This window comes from Geotrypetes seraphini, chromosome 13 (genome assembly GCF_902459505.1).
Source record: "Geotrypetes seraphini chromosome 13, aGeoSer1.1, whole genome shotgun sequence".
Taxonomy (NCBI): Eukaryota; Metazoa; Chordata; class Amphibia; order Gymnophiona; family Dermophiidae; genus Geotrypetes; species Geotrypetes seraphini.
In genome coordinates, this window is record NC_047096.1 from 23,037,792 (window position 1) to 23,057,580 (window position 19,789).

General features: G+C 46.1%; 1 protein-coding gene across 4 annotated transcripts; it reads right to left on the reverse strand.

Moving 5' to 3' along the window:
* Window positions 1–5,609: 5,609 nt before the first annotated feature.
* HMBS (hydroxymethylbilane synthase) lies at window positions 5,610–16,298 on the reverse strand. Of its 4 annotated transcripts, none has more exons than XM_033919332.1 (14): window positions 16,203–16,298; window positions 15,094–15,147; window positions 14,757–14,829; window positions 11,382–11,431; window positions 11,231–11,286; window positions 10,920–10,997; window positions 9,427–9,504; window positions 8,647–8,722; window positions 8,450–8,563; window positions 8,326–8,364; window positions 7,262–7,381; window positions 7,122–7,175; window positions 6,851–6,937; window positions 5,610–5,924 (listed from the first exon to the last, which is right to left on the reverse strand). In XM_033919332.1, the coding sequence occupies exons 1-14, from the start codon at window positions 16,212–16,214 to the stop codon at window positions 5,751–5,753; spliced, it is 1,065 nt and encodes a 354-aa protein (XP_033775223.1). In that variant the 5' UTR covers window positions 16,215–16,298; the 3' UTR covers window positions 5,610–5,750. The 4 variants fall into 4 exon arrangements, with proteins under 4 accessions (XP_033775223.1, XP_033775224.1, XP_033775225.1 ...); XM_033919333.1 differs by having other exon boundaries at window positions 16,177–16,243; XM_033919334.1 differs by having other exon boundaries at window positions 14,757–14,887; window positions 16,203–16,219.
* Window positions 16,299–19,789: the final 3,491 nt, after the last annotated feature.

The following is a 19,789-nucleotide window of genomic DNA, read 5'->3' on the forward strand; positions in this document are numbered from 1 at the left end:
AAATATCCACCGGAGGCACGAGCGACGACTCAGCCCAAGAAGCCGCCTGACCCCTAGTGGAATGAGCCTTGAGAAACTCCGGAACCGGCTTCTGACTCAGAAGATAAGCGGAAGCAATCATCTCCTTGATCCAGCGCGCAATAGTAGCCTTAGAAGCGCCAGCCCCCCGACGAGGACCCGCCAGAAGCACAAAGAGATGATCGGAGCTCCGAAAATCCCGGGTCCGCTGCACATAAGCATGGAGGACCCGACCGACATCCAACTTGCGCAGCTGTCGTTGCTCAGAAGAACCCTCCCGACTACCCAAGACCGGGAGGACCACCGATTGATTGACATGAAAAGGAGAAACTACCTTCGGCAGAAAGGAAGGAACAGGCCGCAAAACAACCCGCTCCTTCGAAAACTCCAGGAAGGGAGCCCTACAAGAGAAAGCCTGTAGCTCAGACACCCGTCTAGCGGAAGTAATGGCCACCAAAAAGACCGACTTCAGCGTAAGGTCCTTCAACGAACAGCCATCCAACGGCTCGAAAGGAGGGCGCACTAGAACAGAGAGAACCAGATTGAGATCCCAAGAGGGAATCGAGGGCCTTATGGGAGGCCTGATCAACTTGGCCGCCCTAAGAAAGCGAATCACATCAGGAATGGCTGACAAACGCTGACCTGTCACCAGCCCCCCGAAAAGCCGACAGGGCCGCCAGATGAACCCGAAGAGAAGACCAGGCCAGGCCCCTATCCAGGCCATCCTGCAAAAACTCTAGAATGTTAGGCAGAGAAGCGCGAAAGGAGACCACTCCCCGCGCTCGGCACCATTCCTCAAAAAGACGCCAAACCCGTACATAAGCCCGAGAGGTAGAAAGCCTCCGGGACCCCAAAAGTGTAGAGATCACCTTGTCGGAATATCCCTTCTTACTCAGGCGGCCCCTTTCAAGAGCCAAGCCGTAAGACAAAAGGGAGACGGGTCGAACATGGGAATGGGACCCTGCGTCAGAAGATCGCACCCGAGAGGCAGAGGAAGAGGATCCGCCACCAGATGCCTCACCAGATCCGCATACCACGGACGACGAGGCCAATCCGGAGCCACCAAGACCACCAGCCCCGGATGGCGAACAATGCGAAGCAGTACTCTGCCCACTAATGGCCAAGGAGGGAACACATACAACAGCCCCTCCGTTGGCCACGGTTGGACCAGAGCATCCAGACCCTCGGCCAGACCGTCCCTGCGACGACTGAAGCGGGGTACTTTGGCGTTGCCACTTGTAGCCATCAGATCCATCAGGGGCTGCCCCCAAGCACGCACTAGCAACTGAAACGCCTCGGCGCCGAGACACCACTCTCCCGGATCCAAGAAGTGACGACTGAGGAAGTCCGCCTGAACGTTTTCTACCCCGGCAATGTGAGAGGCCGAGAGGTCCAGAAGATGCGACTCCGCCCAAACCATGAGCCGAGCCGCCTCCTGCGCCACCAGAGTGCTCTTGGTGCCCCCCTGACGATTGACATAAGCCACCGCCGTGGCATTGTCCGACAGGACTCTGACCGACTTGCCCAACAAAAGGGAGTGGAAAGCCAACAGCGCCAGCCGGACCGCCCTGGTCTCCAACACGTTGATCGACCAGGAGGCCTCCTCCGTGGACCAGGTTCCCTGAGCTGAGTGACCCAGGCACTGGGCCCCCCAACCCAGGAGACTCGCATCCGTAAGGAGCACCGTCCACTGCGGAAGATCCAGACCCACCCCCTGAACTAGGTGAGGGGTCCGGAGCCACCAACGCAGACTGCAGCGCGCCAAGCCTCGCAGGGGAACCGGAACATCCATCCCGTGCCTCTGGGGAGACCACCTCCGGAGCAGAGCATACTGGAGAGGACGCATGTGGGCCCGCGCCCACCTCACCACGTCCAGGGACGCCGCCATCGACCCCAGGACCTGGAGGAAATCTCGCGCCCGAGGACACCGGGACGCCAAAAGCAGGCGAATCTGAGACTGCAATTTGCTCACCCGGGCCTCTGGGAGGAAGACCTTCCCCAAGGAGGTGTCGAACAGCACCCCGAGGTACTCCAGACGCTGAGCCAGAACCAACCGACTCTTGGAAAGGTTGACCACCCAGCCCAGCGACCGGAGAAACTCCACCACCCGAGCCGTAACCCGGGAGCTTTCCTGCCACGACTTGGCCCGAATTAACCAGTCGTCCAGGTAGGGGTGTACCAGGATGCCCTCCGACCGCAAGGCTGCCGCGACGACCACCATCACCTTGGTGAACGTCCAGGGAGCCATGGCCAGCCCAAAGGGAAGCGCACAGAACTGATAGTGCCGACCCAAGATCGCAAAGCGCAGGAAACGCTGATGAGAGGCCCGAATAGGAACATGCAAGTAGGCCTCCGTCAGATCGAGAGAAGTGAGAAACTCCCCCGGCTGAACCGCCAGAATGACCGACCGCAGCGTTTCCATACGGAAAGAGGGAACCTTGAGAGCCCTGTTGACCCCTTTCAAATCGAGGATGGGCCGAAAAGTCCCCTCCTTCTTGGGTACCACAAAGTAAATGGAGTACCTGCCCGTGCCCCACTCCGGGGGGGGCACTGGAACTACTGCCCTGAGATCTAGCAAGCGCTGAAGGGTCTGGCGAAACGCCAGCGTCTTCCCAGGAGTCTGACATGGAGAAGCGAGGAAAAAATCCGGCAGAGAGCGGGCGAACTCCAGGGCATAACCGTCCCGCACCACCTCCAGGACCCACTGATCGGACGTGATCTCGGCCCATTTGGGAAAAAAGTCGCGCAGCCGGGCCCCCACCGGAACCAAGGGGGGCGCCGGCAAGGCGTCATTGTGCAGGACGGGAAGCGGGGGAACCGGCGGAGGGATTCCCTGCCCCCCGACGGGCCCCCCGAAAGGGCTGCATGCGCTGGAAGAACCGACCCCGGGAAAACCCCGGAGACTGGAAAGAAGCAGCCCCACGCCCAGGGCGATACTTGCGAAATTCCCGCAAACGCCCCCGGGCCGCACCACCCCGAGACGCCGGGCGGGCACGGTCCTCCGGCAAACGGGGAACTTTCGAGTCCGACAGAGTCTGAATCAACTTATCCAAGTCCTCTCCAAATAAAAACGACCCCCGAAAGGGAAATTTAGTAAGCTTAGCTTTGGACGCAGCATCCGCCGCCCAAGCGCGCAGCCACAACACACGCCTTGCGGCCACGCCAAAAGCCATGGACTTAGCCGAGATCCGCACCAAGTCATACAGAGCATCCGAGAGGAATGAGGCAGCCATCTCAATCTTCGCTACCTCCTGATCCACCAGAGACCAGTCGTCAGACTCTCGATCCAAGACCCGCTCCGCCCACCGAAACACGGCGCGAGCGACCAGTCCCCCACAAATAGCCGCCTGGACCCCAAAGGCAGAGACTTGAAAATTTTGCTTAAGGATGGTCTCCAATTTGCGCTCCTCAGAGTCCCGCAAGGCAGAACCGCCCTCAACAGGCACGGTATGCCGCTTGGAAATAGCCGAGACCACCGCATCCACGACTGGCGAAGCTAACGTAGCCCGATCCCCTTCAGGAATGGGATACAGGCGAGCCATGCTGCGCGCCAGCCGAAACGGCGTCTCCGGCGTTTTCCACTGCTCAAGAATAATATCCCGAATATCCTGATGCATAGGAAAAGAGCGGGAAACGGAACGGATCCCTCGTAACAGAGGGTCCCCCACACGCGGAGTCTCCGGCGGCGCGTCCTCAAAACGCAAAGCCGAAGAAACCTGTTGAATAAGGTCAGGCAGCTCATCTCTCTGAAAAAGGCGCACCACGGACGCCTCGTCACTGGAGAACGGGAAACCCGACAACCCGCCGCCAGCTTCCGTCCCCTCCAGAGGGTCCTGGAATTCCTCAGAAGGGTCCAGGTCCTCCTCCAGACCGACACGTTCCTCCGACCACAAATCCTCGTCCCACGACACCCGCGGACGCTTGGACAAGAGAGGCGGCGGAGGGGACGTCACGTCAGATGAGAGAGGCAAAGCCGCAGGGAGCGCGGAGGAAACCCCACCCCCCGAGACCCCCTGGGCGCAACCGGGACCCCCAGCCGCCTGAAAATAGGCTTTGCATAATGAAAAGAAAAAATCAGGGGAAAAACCCCCCGAGGGTCCCAAGGGACTCCCTGCCACAGCAGGGGACCCAGCAGAAACCTGCCCCTGCTTAGCCAAAACAGGGGGAAGGTCACCTGAGGTGGAAGACAAAATGGAGGGGCCAGACAGAGAAGATGGCGTCTTTCCCGCCAAAACAGCTCCCTCCATAGCCTGCAGCGGCTGAGAGACCTGAATAGTCTCAGCCGCTAAAACAGGCAAGCCGGCATCAGCTGTCAAAATATCAGCTGAGAGGGAATCCTCTAAAACCCGACCGTCGGCGGCTCGGGGAATCCCTCCGTGGGCGGACGGAGAAGACCGGGCTTCTCCACCGTTCCCTGCCGACTCGCGAGGCACCATCGGCGGGGAGCTCTGGGCGCCTGCAGCCGCTGCCGACGGAGCTCCTCCACCGCACCGGCCTGAACACCGCTTGCACAGGCCGGCCGCGAGTGCCTCGCGTCTGGAGCACAATGAGCACTTTTTCCCTTTAGAAGTGCTCATTGCTCCATACGCGACCTAGCTGTAAAAAAGTGCCGGTTAGTTGAAAAAATACAGTAAAATACAGTTTTCTTAAAGGGATACAACCCTCCAGACCAGCACTACCTCAGGATTTTTTTTTTTTTTTTTTACAGAACAGACTCCACAGGCTCTCGAAGCAATATGCCTTGCTTGATTTAGGGGGCAAGGCTTACTGCTGAGGCTCCTCTAAAAAAATATGGGGAGGTGGAGGAAGTGGGGGGAGGGACCCCGCTCGTGACCCGCCGGGTTTGACACCCCCGAGGTCGGACGAACCCCCAAACAGAGTCCGTCCAAGCTCCGTCCGGCTAAAAACAGGGACAATAAACCCCTAAACAAATTCCAACAGCCCTACCAAGGGAGATGGGTACAGATCACTCAACACCTGCTGGAGACTGAAAGAAGACTGAGGGAAATAGAGAGGAGGGGCTAGGATATACTGTCCCAAAGTTTTGTTTTCAGTCTCCACCTGCTGGTCATGATTAGATATATACCCAATCGTAAAGTTAACCTCTACTGGTCTGGAGAGTGCTAAAGAAGTAAGGGTTCTCAAAACTGTCCTAGAGGGAACCCCAGCCAATCAGGTTTTCAGGACAGCGACAAGCCAGTCTATGCAAATCCATCATATAAATATTCAGTGTGGATATCCTGAAAAACCTGACTGGCTAGAGTTCTCCCAGGACCAATTTGGGGAATCACTACAAAGTGTTCTGCAGGCAGGTGTGTGTGCAGTTACATGACGTGCCTGCAAACCTATTATATACTGCAAAACATATTCATTAACTGAAATATTTATTAGGGATGAGAGATGACAAAACCCTACCCTGCTGTAAATGCAGGAAGAATAAGAGATATTAAAGGAAATAAGTCTGCCACTAGGGAGATCTGAGCAGAGGGCAGCCTTTTTAACCAATTGTATAACAAACTAATCAGGATAAAACAGCATGACCCTAACCTTTAACACAGTACCTTCCATGAAGCAGCAGCAGCAAATTTTGGGTTAATACATTTTAATTTCATATTTTTTAATTTCTTTAAAAGTGATAGCATCATTTATCTTTAAAACAGTAAGGGAATCCTTCCCTTGCTCATCAGGAAATGCCCATAGTGGCATGGTTATAACCCCTGGTGACAAGCCACTTATTGAGCATCGTTGAGTTGTCTAGCAACAGTCAGTATTTGTTTTGCTCCCTTGCTCAGCAACAAATTAGCTAAATTGATTCCCAAGGCCTCAGCTGCCTCCAGTGCACAATGAGGAATATTCTTAGCTGTGATCCCGACATGCTGTATGTCATCGTTTGGGCCATCCATATCCTAAAGAAGAAAATAACGTATAAGAGATTTTCCAGTTCCATCATTCAAGATTTACACACTTAAGGATTCTCCAATTTGTTACAAGAAAGCTGAAGATGGTAAGATGTAACAAATGGGGGCCCTTCTACCTAGGCACATTTAGCACCATCACATGCTTAACACAGGAAAAGGGGCCTTTCATAACACGTGAAAGCATTTTGCAAAATTTGCTTGTTGGCACATGCTGAAAGTACGTTATTTAGGTTATAATTTGGGGGGGAAACAGGCATAGAAACATTATGCAGCTAGCACACTAACTGGATAATGCTGACAACCTGGGAGTACTAACTGCCTCCTAGGAGAAGGTAAGTGCACCCCCATGTTATTTTTCCATTAATTCACAAAACCTGCAAAAAGACAAAACCACAACCCTATAGATATGGACTTAGTGCTTTTTCATGCAGGACTTCCCTGTGCACTAAGAGGCTGATTCTATAAATGTGCCTAAATCAGCCAGCACCTAAAAAAAGGGTGCCTGCTGTCTGTCAATCACGCTTAGGCACCGTTTAAAGAATTGCAGCTAACAGCTCCTATATAAAAGCTCAGATGCCTGAAATATAGGCCTTTAAAACCTTCGCCTACATTTCAGATGCCTAACTCATGCTCCACCCATAGAAACACCCACTTAGGCATTAGGCGCTGCTAAGCGCATTGTGATAGGTGCCTATCGCCCAATTACATTTTTTAACAAATTATTGAGGCTGTTAGGGGTATTTTGCCAATTTATAGAATCAGTCCCTAAGCTCATTCCCTAGTAAGGCTTAGTAAAAGTGACACCCAGTGAGCTCTTCTAAACACATTTATCTGACCCCTGCAAAGTGTGTTAGTTTTCTCAAGGACCTTCCTCATGCATCTTTGTGCATAGAGCTTGTTTTGCTTACATTTACCTGCTGTGAGAAATGGATATAAGTCTGCATAGTCTCCTGCAAGCTTTCTGATCCATCCAGGCTATACACAGCTCCCGTCAGGTACAGCTGCAAACACAAACAGAAGCATAGATTACTACAGATTCTGGGACACACAAAAAAAATTTCAGTCTTCCACAGAAATCAAATGTTGCAGATCAAAAAATAGAGTGGGCTGTCATTAATTCTCAGGTGACCGTTAAAAGCACAGTAGTGGGTAGGATACAGTACACAGAAGGTGTCATCTTGATACCTGGGAGTCCTTCACTAAAGTGCTCACTGCCACAGGTACACTGCAGCCTCCTTCCTGTAAAAAGAAAAATATTAGTTGGATCAAATGTATTTGCTTTCAGGTGTGGTGTGGAGGAGCAAAAAGCAACAACCGTCACATACCAAGTGCCGCAGGAATGCTCTTTCAGCAATACAGCGCAGAACAGTCTCAGAGTCATGCAGCGCAGAGACCATGTTTAAGATGTCTTGATCTTTGGCTCTCACCTCCACAGCCAGGGCCCCCTAGAAGAGAGAGAATTATGGACAATGAAAGGCTATGGTCATTTGGGACATTCCAATTAATAAAAAAGCTTACTGCTTGAAAACCAGAATAGCATTGCTAATAGCAGTGTCAGTCCAAAGCAACTATTTTGTATAACACATGGAGTGACAAGATTCTCAAATACCAAGAAATGCAGCCACAGACTAAGAAGACAGGCAGGAAGATAGAGAGACATTGCCAAGTTGCTTATATATGTTATATCTTAAGAGTTTCAGAAGGGAAATGAAGTACTCTCTGGTACTGAGGTGAGCACCAGTAATAAACATGAAATCAGCTTCAGCTCTGTCATAGTGTGTACAAAAATTAATCAAAAAGCAAGGAGAAAATACCCCTGTTTATTTCAAGGCCAAAATGTAAAATTAATGGCCAGTTGGTTAAAACCACATTCGTTTGTTATAGAAACTCCTCACAGTGCAGTATTATTCAACTCTAATATATTCAATGCAGTGCATTGCCATAATAATCGTAATACTTATAATAAGTCCATCATAATGCTCCACTTTAAAATTAACAGACTCTCATATAGCAGCATATGTTAAGGACTCTTGGATCTCAGTATAATGCACCTTCCTTCCTTTGGGTTCATTTACACAATGCAGAAAGAGAGTACATAAGCTCTTCACTGATCCATTAACTCTTATTTCTCTTTTAATAAATCTTAAATAATTATTGAAATTTAGAACTTTAAATATTTAAATTTCAGCAATTATTTAAGATTTATTAAAGGACATTGAGTGCTGGTCCCCAATATCCAGATTTAATTTAGCCAGGATTTAAAAGAAAGATTGGCTGCCACAAACTGAATATTGCCCTTTTAAATTCTGAAATGAAAAGCCCTTTGGATAAACAGTCCTGCAATTCCAACATATTGCTTATTTGTAGCACATCAGGTCACATAACATACCTGCCCTACAGCATACATACAGTCCTCTGGATTCAGAATCTAGGTAAAAGGTAGAAAAGGGATATGTCATTGTGTACAAGATCTCTTTCCTCCTAACAAGCCTCACCAGCACCATCCCTCTCACCTGCCCAATGCGGCTTTCCCAACCCATCCTAAGCAGTCCAGCTGCAGCAAGAATAATGGCACTGAAGTCCTCTTTCTCATCCAGCTTTTTGAGACGTGTGTTTAAATTTCCCCTCTACCAGAAGGTTAAGGATTATTAGGAAGGAACTATACAAGATGTTTATTTTATTGATGGTAGCCTGTACAATTGAAGGATACAATATTTTGGAAGTCTAGTTGTGGAAACTTCCTCTTCAGCTGAGCTGCTCGCCTGAGGGAGCTGGTCCCTACCACGCTGCAAAGAACAGCAACCAGTCAGAATGAAGACCATGTGATCAAGAAAAAGTGTCCTGCCCTTCCTCACCCCCTTATACACCTGTACCACCTCAGAGTGACGGGAGCTCACCCTGGATCTTCTCTCAGCATCCTTTCCCCATCTTACCTGTGTCAGCATAGCTATTGCTAGCAGGGCCACTATCAAACCTTACAACCTGCACTTAGGTTTGGCTTCTTCCTCTCAGCTCCCTTATATCTCCCTCTCTGACTGGGGCCTCTCCCATTCAAATCCCCATCCTTCATCCACCACCCACCACACTTCCCAGGATGGGCTATAAGCAGTGCCTTTCTGGATCAGAACAATGGTTCATCAAGCCCAGCATCCTGTCTCCAAAAGTGGTCATTCTGAGTCAACTGGAAGTACTGAGCAGATCCTAACAGAAAAGTCTACTCCAGAAGTAAGAAGAGGGAGACACCCAAATTTATTTGGCCAATAACTGCTAATGGACTTTTCCATTGTACCTCCTATACCTTCTCCCTTTCACTCATTTGTACCTCCTTTCAAGGAGGTGGACCTCTTGCTCACCCATCCAATCCCCTTTTCCTGTCCCATTCACTTCCCTAGGGAGGCTCATTCATTTGCTTTCCCTTCTCTACTCTCACAGATAGGTTTCTCCTGCTCACCCACCTTGAAGAGAGGTCACTTCAATTTACACCTCTTACCTCCTCTCAGGAAGGGTGCTTAATGATTTTCCAATACTTTTGGGGTGAAACACAACAGCATCGTGGGGGTTTTCCCGTCTAAAAAAGAAATGAAGGTCAACAAGGAAGTTGTAAGTGAAAGCTTATATTGGACTAACTTCATATGTTTGAAAATAACTATGGAGCGTTCTACTTCTTTTGTCAAACTGGTACATTTGCAAATATTAGGCTGGCTTCTTCTCTCCATGAATTTAAATTATCAATGCAAGTAAGGCTAAAGTTAAGGTTTTACTAATTTGTATTTCACCTAGGCAAATCACATGTACACCCACTATTTAAGTGAAAAAAAAAATTGTATAAAATTTAAAAAAAAACAAAACTTAAAAAGACAAACAAAACAAATAATTCACAGTGCAAGTGATCTTCTAGTTCAGGGCTTCCCAAATCTATCCTGGTGATTCAACATAAGGATATTCACATGAACGTGTGTAAGAAAAGTTGATATCTTGGCTGAGAGGGTCACTGGGAAAGCTTTTGAATGTACTGTCATAGGCCAAAAACAAGAAGACTGTCTGTAATGTTTACTAATTAATGTAGGTTATTACACAGTAGCATCTTTTAGTAAATCTAGCCTATAATTTGGTAGCTACAGTATGTTACAGATTCAGAGCGTTCAGCACCATTTATGACAAAGCACTCCTGCATCCTGGGTAGATGTATGGCACAGATACCAGGGATTCCTTTGCATGTACAACCTTCTCATAGATTTGTTTTGAAGTTATTTCCTTGACATGAGACAAGAAATGAGCCAAATTTCTGTATCATTATATTGTATCTGGAGCACTTTATTCTAGTGCATATATTGTATACATGAAGGACAGTGCACTGCTAGCATGGGTGATCCAAGAGGTATTTGGAAATTAGGACAAATCAATGTATCAAAGCCTTCTCTCCCCTCTACCAACAGACCAAAGCATCATTCTTAACTGCATCTACATCCTTGAGGATAATCCCATGTCAACTGGCCCAATTTCAAGAAGGGTCCCCACTCAACATATTCCATGGATACAAAATAGTGGCCTCTAACTTTAGATCTAGTTGAGACCCTGCCCCAAAACTCTGGATATCTTCATTAGAGGTGCCTGAAAATTTTTCAGCAATTTCTGAGATGGCCGAGTGGGGAGCTCTGGACCACTTGACATGGAATGACCCTTGACCAGTTTCACTTTGAAATCTGTACACCTAGAGGCAGCAGGTCCCATATATGTTCACAGTTCATAATGAAGTCAGAAGAGAATGCTGCAGACACAGTTAAAAGAGAAAGCACTCCTTCTGCCAATGTGTGGAGAGTATCATGCTCAAAGAGCAAGCCCGCACCATGAGAAGAAAGGACTTCCCTGCAAGCATGTGGCACAATAGTTTACTGGAATTTGATGCAATGTGGGGCCCAGCGTGGCTAGCTCACTTTGCTTGCCCCACACCCAGGCAAAAGCCTTATTTATTAGGGAACTCACTTGCAGACAGCACCAATGGTAAAACCAGGAGGCAGTGTTGTTGGCAGGTCCTTTAAGGAGTGAACCACCAGATCAACTCTAAATGACAGAAACAGAGGGGGAAAACAACATAAACAGGAGGTCAGAGAGGTCTGGGAATCTTTCCACAGAATTACAGTGATGCTCTTCAGGACTCCATACTCAGAATTCTAGATTAGAGCTTCTCCCCATCTGCAAAGAGTTTTGCTGTACCCTAATGCGCAATATACTGATGTGAACAGTAGAGAACATAATCGATAAAAAGCCTGGTTGTGATATGAGGCTGTTCTTACTCTCTTCTTTCCAGTGCATTCTCTAGCTCTTTAGTAAAGAGGCTCTTCTCTCCAATCTACCAATAAAAGAAAAACAAAAACAACTAGTAGGATACACAGCTCTGAAGTAGGCTGAACACAGAGACTGCAGAACCTTAACATACTCACTCACCTTGCTCAGAGCAGTATCAAGGATTTTGTCTCCGGTTGTTGACATGGCAACTATCCAACAGAAAAAAAAGAAGGTGGTCTCAGATTGAAAGAGCAATTTTTTAAAATTTATTTTAGTGTTTAAAGACCACTTATAGCCTAAGTGATTTATATTCAGGTACTCAAGTTTATCTCTCCCGATCTGTCCCAGTGGGCTCACAATCCGACTAATGTACCTGGGGCAGTGGAGTGTTAAGTGACTTACCCAGGTCACAAGGAGCAGCATTGGGTTTGAGCCTGCAACCTTAGGGTGCTGAGGGTGTAGCCCTAACCACTAGGCCACTCCTCCATTCACAAGGGTAGAGGGATGGCAGTTCTGTCTCTCTAAATAAATACTACAAAAATAAACCTGAAGTCACTGTAATACTTAACCACACTTCAAAATATCGCCTATCAATTTTATTTTAAAAAGAAAAATGTGCTTATATTGGATTAAACACACTATACAAACAAAGCAAAATATAACAATCAGTTCTAAATATGGCCAGTCGTTGTTACTGCACTTAAAAAAAAAGACATCAATATAAATCATGCATGAATTCAACAAATCAAAAAATGAAAAAAAAGACTATATACCCTATATTCCCACAAAAATATTTTTTTATATTTGAACATTTGTTATACCGCCTAATCAAAAAAACATCAAGTTGGTTTACAAAATATCAGAAGAAAAATGGCTTTAACATAAAAAAAGACATCAAAGCATACAAGGGTGATTTGAAAAATTTGTTAAAAAAAATTAAACAAATATTTTTTTAAACCCAGTTATATTTCTTAACATATGCCCTTCCCCCCCTTTTATAAAGCCACGCTATCGTTTTTAGCACTGGTTGTGGCAGTAACAGCTCAGACCTGCCGGAAAAGTTTGCCCACAAATGTAGGCCAGCGAGGTTAGGGAATCACCCGGCGATAATAGAGAATTGTCCAGCGTGCTTGTTTAAATATTAATGACCTCATTGTAATACATTTGCATGGAAGACCTGGACAAGCTGGAAGACTGGGCAAACAAATGGCAAATGCGCTTCAACGTGGACAAATGCAAGGTCATGCATATAGGGAAAAAGAACCCGTTGTTCAGCTACAAATTGGGGGGGGTATTGTTGGGAGACAGCAGACTCGAGAGAGACTTGGGTGTGTTGGTGGATGCATCACTGAAGCCATCTGCACAGTGCGCAGCAGCCTCGAAAAAAGCCAACAGGATGCTGGGCATCATAAAGAAGGGCATAACAACCAGAACACGGGAAGTCATCATGCCATTGTATCGAGCGATGGTGCGTCCGCATCTGGAATACTGCGTTCAGTATTGGTCGCCACACCTCAAGAAGGACATGGCGGTACTTGAGAGAGTCCAAAGGAGAGCAACGAGAATGGTAAGAGGGCTGGAACACTGCTCATACGCCGAGAGGCTGGAAAGGCTGGGGCTCTTCTCTCTGGAGAAAAGGAGGCTCAGGGGAGATATGATAGAGACCTTCAAGATCATGAGGGGCATAGAGAGGGTGGATAGGGACAGATTCTTCAGACTAAAGGGGACAGCAAATACAAGGGGGCATTCTGAGAAACTGAAGGGAGATAGGTTCAAAACAAATGCAAGGAAGTTTTTTTTCACCCAGAGGGTCGTGGACACTTGGAATGCACTACCAGAGGAAGTGATCAAGCAGAGTACGGTCCAGGGATTCAAACAGGGATTGGACGGATTCCTGACGGATAAAGGGATCGTGGGATACTGAGGGAGGAGCTGGGATGTAACACAAGTATAGAATGTTAACCAGGTAATGAGTATAAACCAACCAGGTCGTGCATGCGCAAGACTGGAGGGCTAGGACTTCGATAGGAAGGCAGGACTTAAACGAGATACCAAGGTGGCAAGGGAGCCCCTTCTAGTGATTCAGACAGGTCGTGACCTGTTTGGGCCGCCGCGGGAGCGGACTGCTGGGCAGGATGGACCTATGGTCTGACCGGCAGAGGCACTGCTTATGTTCTTATGTTCTTATGTAAGAGTTGGAGTCTGCCAGGAAGCTCAGAAAAGACCATGGCAAACCCTTTTGAGAATTGGCCAGTTTTTTTAAGAATGACTCGCCTTTTTTGAAATTGTTACGACAGCGGCCCATCGGAATCTTCCCCCGAGTGTTACACTTTGTACGACAACCATTTAATCGAGTATTGAATAATGTGTCAACCATGTTAAAGGCAATAAAGTAGAGACAAAACAAAAGAAAATAGGACAATACTTTTGGACTATTCTGATGAAGGTTCTGCCTTCAAAAGCTAGTCAAAAAGTGTTTTAAGTTAGTCCAATAAAAAAGTATCATCATATTTTGTTTTATTACTATTTCACTTAATCTGGAATGAGCACTTCTTGTTCCTCCTTTATAAAACTGATAGGCAATAATTTGAAGAGACCTCGGGTTTATTTTTGTAGTGTTATTTTGGGACCCATTTTCCCCACTTTTAGTTCTGGAAGCCTTGTTACAAGGGTATTCAGCACTATAAGCAAGTTTTCAGCCTTAAAATACCCCCTCGCTCCTTCCCTCCCCAAGAGTTTAACAAACTAAACAATTAGGATCAACCTATAACAATCCTATAAAAATGTATACTTGGGCATCTTATGTAATTTTAAATATTGAACTTTGTTTTGTGTGTAGATCAGTGTCTCACAATTTTTTTTTTTTTGTGGCACAGAAAAAAAAGGACATGTGGCAACGCCCCATTCCCGGCCATAACCCTGCCCCATTCCCACCCAAACCTTGTCTCATCTTCCCTGAGATTGGGGCCACATCTAGAGGGCCTCCGAGAATATGCAGACATCAACGCAATGATGTCATCACATTGCCATCTGTGCATGCTCAGAGGCCCTCCAGACGTGGCCCTGAGCTCTTGTGCTGGAGAGGTGTCGGCAGTGACAGACTCGCCTACACAACATCTGTTCTTGAATCCCTGGCGGCACACCCAGATTCTCTTCCTGGCACACTACTGTGTCATGGCACACAATTTGCGATACACTTGTATAGACAAACAGATATACACATTCATAATAAAGGCAATTTCCAAAATTCATTTACCTGGGTAAGTGGCCTATTTGAAAAAGCGTCTACCCTTCCTGCAGGTAAAACTACATGCTGATGCGATTGTATGATTGTCAGGACCCATTGTTTTACTTTGGCTGTAAATGTTCTTTATCACCTCAGGCAAGCACCTAGTCTTGCTTAATGGTTAAGCCAGATCTTTTCCCACTTTTTCCTTCCTGTCAGGATGTAACTAGAAAGGTGGACGGCAATACTCCTGTGATGCTCCCTCCTGCTTTCACCACAGGATCCTGAAGCCCTTATTTGATGCTTACCAATTTCAAACTGAACTGCAGGGAATCGTTGACTCAGCATCTCCATGACACTATCCGTCTGAATCCGAGCAAGCTGCAGTAGAAAATGCCACAGTGGTGTTTTAGGTCCTAGGACTCATGATAGAGTGGACCTAGCAGCATCGACAGGGTAAAGTGCCACATACACAGAGTCAAAAACACTCACATAGATAATCAGAAATGTTCAGTTATACACATTCACACAAAAATACACATATAACACAAATGCTCATAGATAAATTCACCAGGCTACATCACAAAAACTCTCCTATTTTAATCATGAGATCTGAAATAAAAGTGTAACAATTTATAATTTTACCTGACTTTTTCGAGTCCCGACACGAATAACTCGATCTTTATCCATAACTCCATCCTGCAAAGAATGATTCCAGTTAGCAGAAAATAGGTTCTGCTATCCCTCATTTCCTGGTATCTTGAAATATTCACTGCTACCAGCAAAAAGACTTGTCTCCCTGCTAGCAGGGTCTTTCCTTTTCTCTCTAGCACTACCAGCTTCCTCACATATAAAAAGCAATTGCACTCTTTCCTTCACCTGCATGCTCTCAATGGTTTGGTTCTCCATCCTGCCACACTTCCAGTAACTTTCTGCCCAAAGAGTAAGCTGCTGCTGCTGGGCTCAATTTGACAGACCATGTGCTCAGCCAAATGACTGTTAGCCTCTGGCTGCCTCAGAAAGGTCCTTCCCTCTGCAAGGTGGGCACAGAGATAAGGACCCAGCTGCACCCCAAAGCATGCTTTGTGCAAAAGATTACAGGGTGAATAGCCTAAATGCAGGGTGTAACCAGATCTGAAGAATTAGTTCTGCAAACAGGACAGCCACCTCAGCAATCCAGTCTTCTAGAATTATTAGATGGTTTCATTTCTTTTTCTTACAGCATAATTTAGTCCTGATTTTTAACCTACTTATGAATGGAGAGATGTTCCAGGCTTTTTAGGGAAATCAGAACCAGTCCACAACTGCTATGGGGGAATCAGCTAGTTGAGAAAAGACCTGCAACAGCCTGGGGAATACTTAAAGCAGCAAAATCACAAACTTTGGAAAGGAAAATCCATTGCCACTACAGTCTGACCTGAACTGCCTGGGCCTGGGGGTGGGGGGTGGGAGGCCTGTTCCTATTTAATGATTGGTAGATTTGCCATTTTTTCCCCCCTGAAGCTAAAGGATTGTCAAACGTCATATGAAATGTCAGGGTACACAGAAGATTTGAACCTTCCCTCTCCCAGTTCACACCCCATAGGTTGTTCAGACCACACTAGGCTAAAGGATTAGGAAGAAAGGAAGCAACAAGGGTCTGACACAAAACTGGAGAGCAACCAAGTCACACGCATTTGACTGCTCTCAGGCGGCACCAGGGACCCCGTCCGCCCGCGGTCTTCTCACCTCTACCTCCCTGTCCACGAGCCTACCTTCAAACTCATGTCTGGGGTCTTCCCCCTCCCCTACTTGTCCCGCAGCTCTTCTTCTCCGGCGCCCGCCCCCTCCCCTCTGACGCAACTTCCTGTTTCAGGCGGTTCAAAGTAGAGAAGTTGCGTCAGAGGGGGCGGGGCGACGTCAAAGGCAAATTGGGAGGTGGAACGCGAGGGCGGGGAATTTAAAGCACGGAAGAGGGCAAGAGTCAGAGAGAGGTTGGATTGGAGCGAGGGAGAGATCGGGTTGCGTGTGTTCTTGTACAACCGCAAAGCTTCGGATCAGTGCAAGAAGCTAATTGCATGCTTAAAACCTGCAAAATGCGGGGGTGGGGTGCGCACAAGGTTTTTTGCAATAAGCGTGGCTTCTTGTTGCTTGTTCAACTAAAAAATGAAAATGATGGTGTACGTGGCGCTTGTTTTTCAGGCCTTAATAATAGGAGCCTTCCGCAAATTGCGCTCAAGCCGCTTTTTACCAGGATCTCAATACAAATCAATGAGGATCCTGGAAATCCTGGGGTTTGGGGTTTTTTGTTTTTTTTTTACCATGTTCCACTGTCTTCTGCCTAAGTCACGCCTGTGCTGAACAAGCAGCACTAGAGTTGCCCCTTAAAAAAAAAAATCCCGTCCGTTTACCTTGAAAAGCAGCTCCAAAACAGCCCAATATATTTCTACCCTTCATACAAAATAGCTACTGTAACTCTAATAGCTGGGAGACCCTGGCTAATCCTTTTTAGTACCCGTTCACAAGATCTCAAGTTCCTGGAAATTAGCTACTCCACTGTGATAGACTTACCCCAAAATATGCACACAATAGACACTGAACAGAGAGCGAACCCAAAGCTGTTTGGGTTTTTTTTTTTTACAGGGAGCACAGGAGAGTCTTGACTGCAGTTGAAGCTGAAGTAGAATTAGGTCTGGGGAAAGTCAAGTACTGTAAAGGGAAATTTTAACAGCAGAGCAGCAGAATGGCCATCCGGCATAAAGAGAAATGCAGATAGCCATCAAAACCAGGGAACTGAAGTAGCAAAAATTGCTGGAAACCAGATGAAGAACAGCAACAAAAATCAGAAACCAAACCAAAAAACCACAACTGCTTAAAATTTCCAGCAGCCCAATTGGGACAGAAAACAGCGAACCTGGCAATGCTGAGCAGCACTTAATTCAGCGGGCATGCTTCAGCCACTAATGGCAGCTGTCTTGCTCATGTTCAGTTCAGGTCTAACTGGAGAGCTGGCCAAAACATGCCTGCTGAATTGAGTGCTGCTCACTCAGCACAGACACAGCTCAGGTAGGTCATCGGCTAGTGGGACTTGGCATCTCCACTAACATTTTATTGCGGCGGTGGCAGGTGGGTGAGGAAATCAGACTGCCTCAGTCCACTTTTGGGAACCCCCAAAATGGACTTCTGTCTATGCCCCTGGAAAAGGCGATGATGTTTTTTCACTTTTAGTTTTGATCAGACGTGTGTCCATGTTTGTAATGTACCATCTGCCTTTAAAACTTGCACGAGCTTCCTTCTGCTTGCATGAAAACCAGCACAAGAAATTCTCTGCAAAACCACCTATGCCACCTTAGACCCTCAGAAAATTTCTTGCATTGTGCATACATCAAAAGTGGGTAGTGTATCTGCAGAGTACAGAAAACCTAAATTAGTTCATCAGCATGCATTTTAATACAACTTATAGTTATGTCTTCCATGTGAGTTAACATCTGTGCACAAGTCCTCTTCATTGCTTGGCACATACAACCAGCATTCAGCCCTCAGTAACCCCACTGCTGCTTTCTACTTTCGCCTCTTAAGAGTCCCTGTGATGTCATTGGAAAAGTTAGTATTTCTCTATCTCTATCTGCTGGTGAGAAAGGGATACAACCAATTGGTGACTCAAGGAAGGAAATTAAAAGGTATGAATCAATTTCACCATTTATTTTATCCTTAGTTTGTTCTATGGGTTTGATTTACTACAACTTTTTTATTTCTCATTTTGTGATCATGGTCAGGCCTTAAACCTCTCTTGGGTGATTTGCCCTGTTGAATTATTTGCAGTACAATTCCTTCTTATTAGATCAATGTAAGAATTTTCCAAGAAAGTTACTGTATAAACTTTTCAGGCATCATGGTAGACATTTGCAAATTTTTCATCCTGCTCATGAAAAGCAACTGAATTTAGTTTTATTTAATACCTTTTTTATTCTCTCTCCCCTCCCTTTTTATAAAACTGCAAAAGCGTTTTTTAGCGCCAGCCAGCGTGCTAAATGCTCTGCACTGCTCCCGATGCTCATAGGAACTCTGTGAGTGTTGGAGCAGCGTGGAGCATTCAGCGTACCGGCCAGTGCTAAAAAAATGCTTTTGTGTTTTTGTAAAAGGGGGCGTTAGTGTCTTTTTCTAATTTTCAAAACAGGCTTGTCAAGAGGGAAAGTTGCAAGAGTGCAAGTTGTTTCCTACAGTACAGGATATCAAGATGAACAGTCAGTCAGAAGCGCCAGAGCTGTTGGTGGTGTTGACTTTACTCCCTTCCTCCTCCACTGGAGATCTATTCCCTTGGAACAGTGGGAACATGAGCCATGGGTTTTTACTTTGAGTTTATTTATTTATTAAATTTTCTATGCTGTTCTTCCAAGGGGCTCAGAATGGTTTACATGAAATAACATAACATAAAACATACATAAAACTCACTTGTATACTGCAAATACCATTAAGTTCTATGCGGTTCATAAAGACTAGTAATACAAATGAATAAACATCCAATATCTAACTTCCGAGAGATTCCCTAAAAAGATACGTTTTTAAGGCACGTCGAAATTGTTGATATGAATTTGGGAATATGAATATATGAGTTAAATCCCTAGTCCATAAGGCTGACTGAAAAGATAGCAATCATTCCTGAAATTTCTTATATTTGCATCCCTTTACAGAAGGGAATGAAAATAATGAGTGAGATTTTCTAGAATGTTTAGAGTCTGTAATGATAAAAGATTCTATAAGATACTCAGGAATTAAGCCTGTTAGTGCCTTAAAACAAATACAGCCGAGCTTAAATTTAACCCAATAAAAATCAGTGACATGATCTTTAAGTCGAAAATCAATCTGACTGCTGCATTCAGAATTATGCGCAGTCTATGAAGATTTTTCTGAGTACCAGCAAGATGAACAATGTTACAATAGTCCAACTGACTAAGGACCAGTTTAAATTTATATTGTATTGATTATTTGATTCTTTCAATAAAAATTGTTATAAAGTAAATTCATAAGCCAAACATGGAAGGAATCTGAATTGGGTATTCAGTAGTCATTTATATAGTTAACTAGAAATCCAGTAATGTTTATACTAAGATGTGTTTCTATTGTGTTTTTGCTGTCTGAATTTTAGGATGTCATGTGTAACGCTGGAAGTGATGGACTAGGCCAGATATCCCTGGAATTTTACCCCTGAAATTACTGTTGGCCTTTCACAGATGATGGTCCATACCACCCAAGAGATATATTCAAGGTCGATGTGAATCTGGCCAATAAGCAAGAGCAGCCAATATGCAGGGAAAAGGTGGGGGAGAAACTTGGTTGAAAGATCAACATTCTGGAAGTGAAC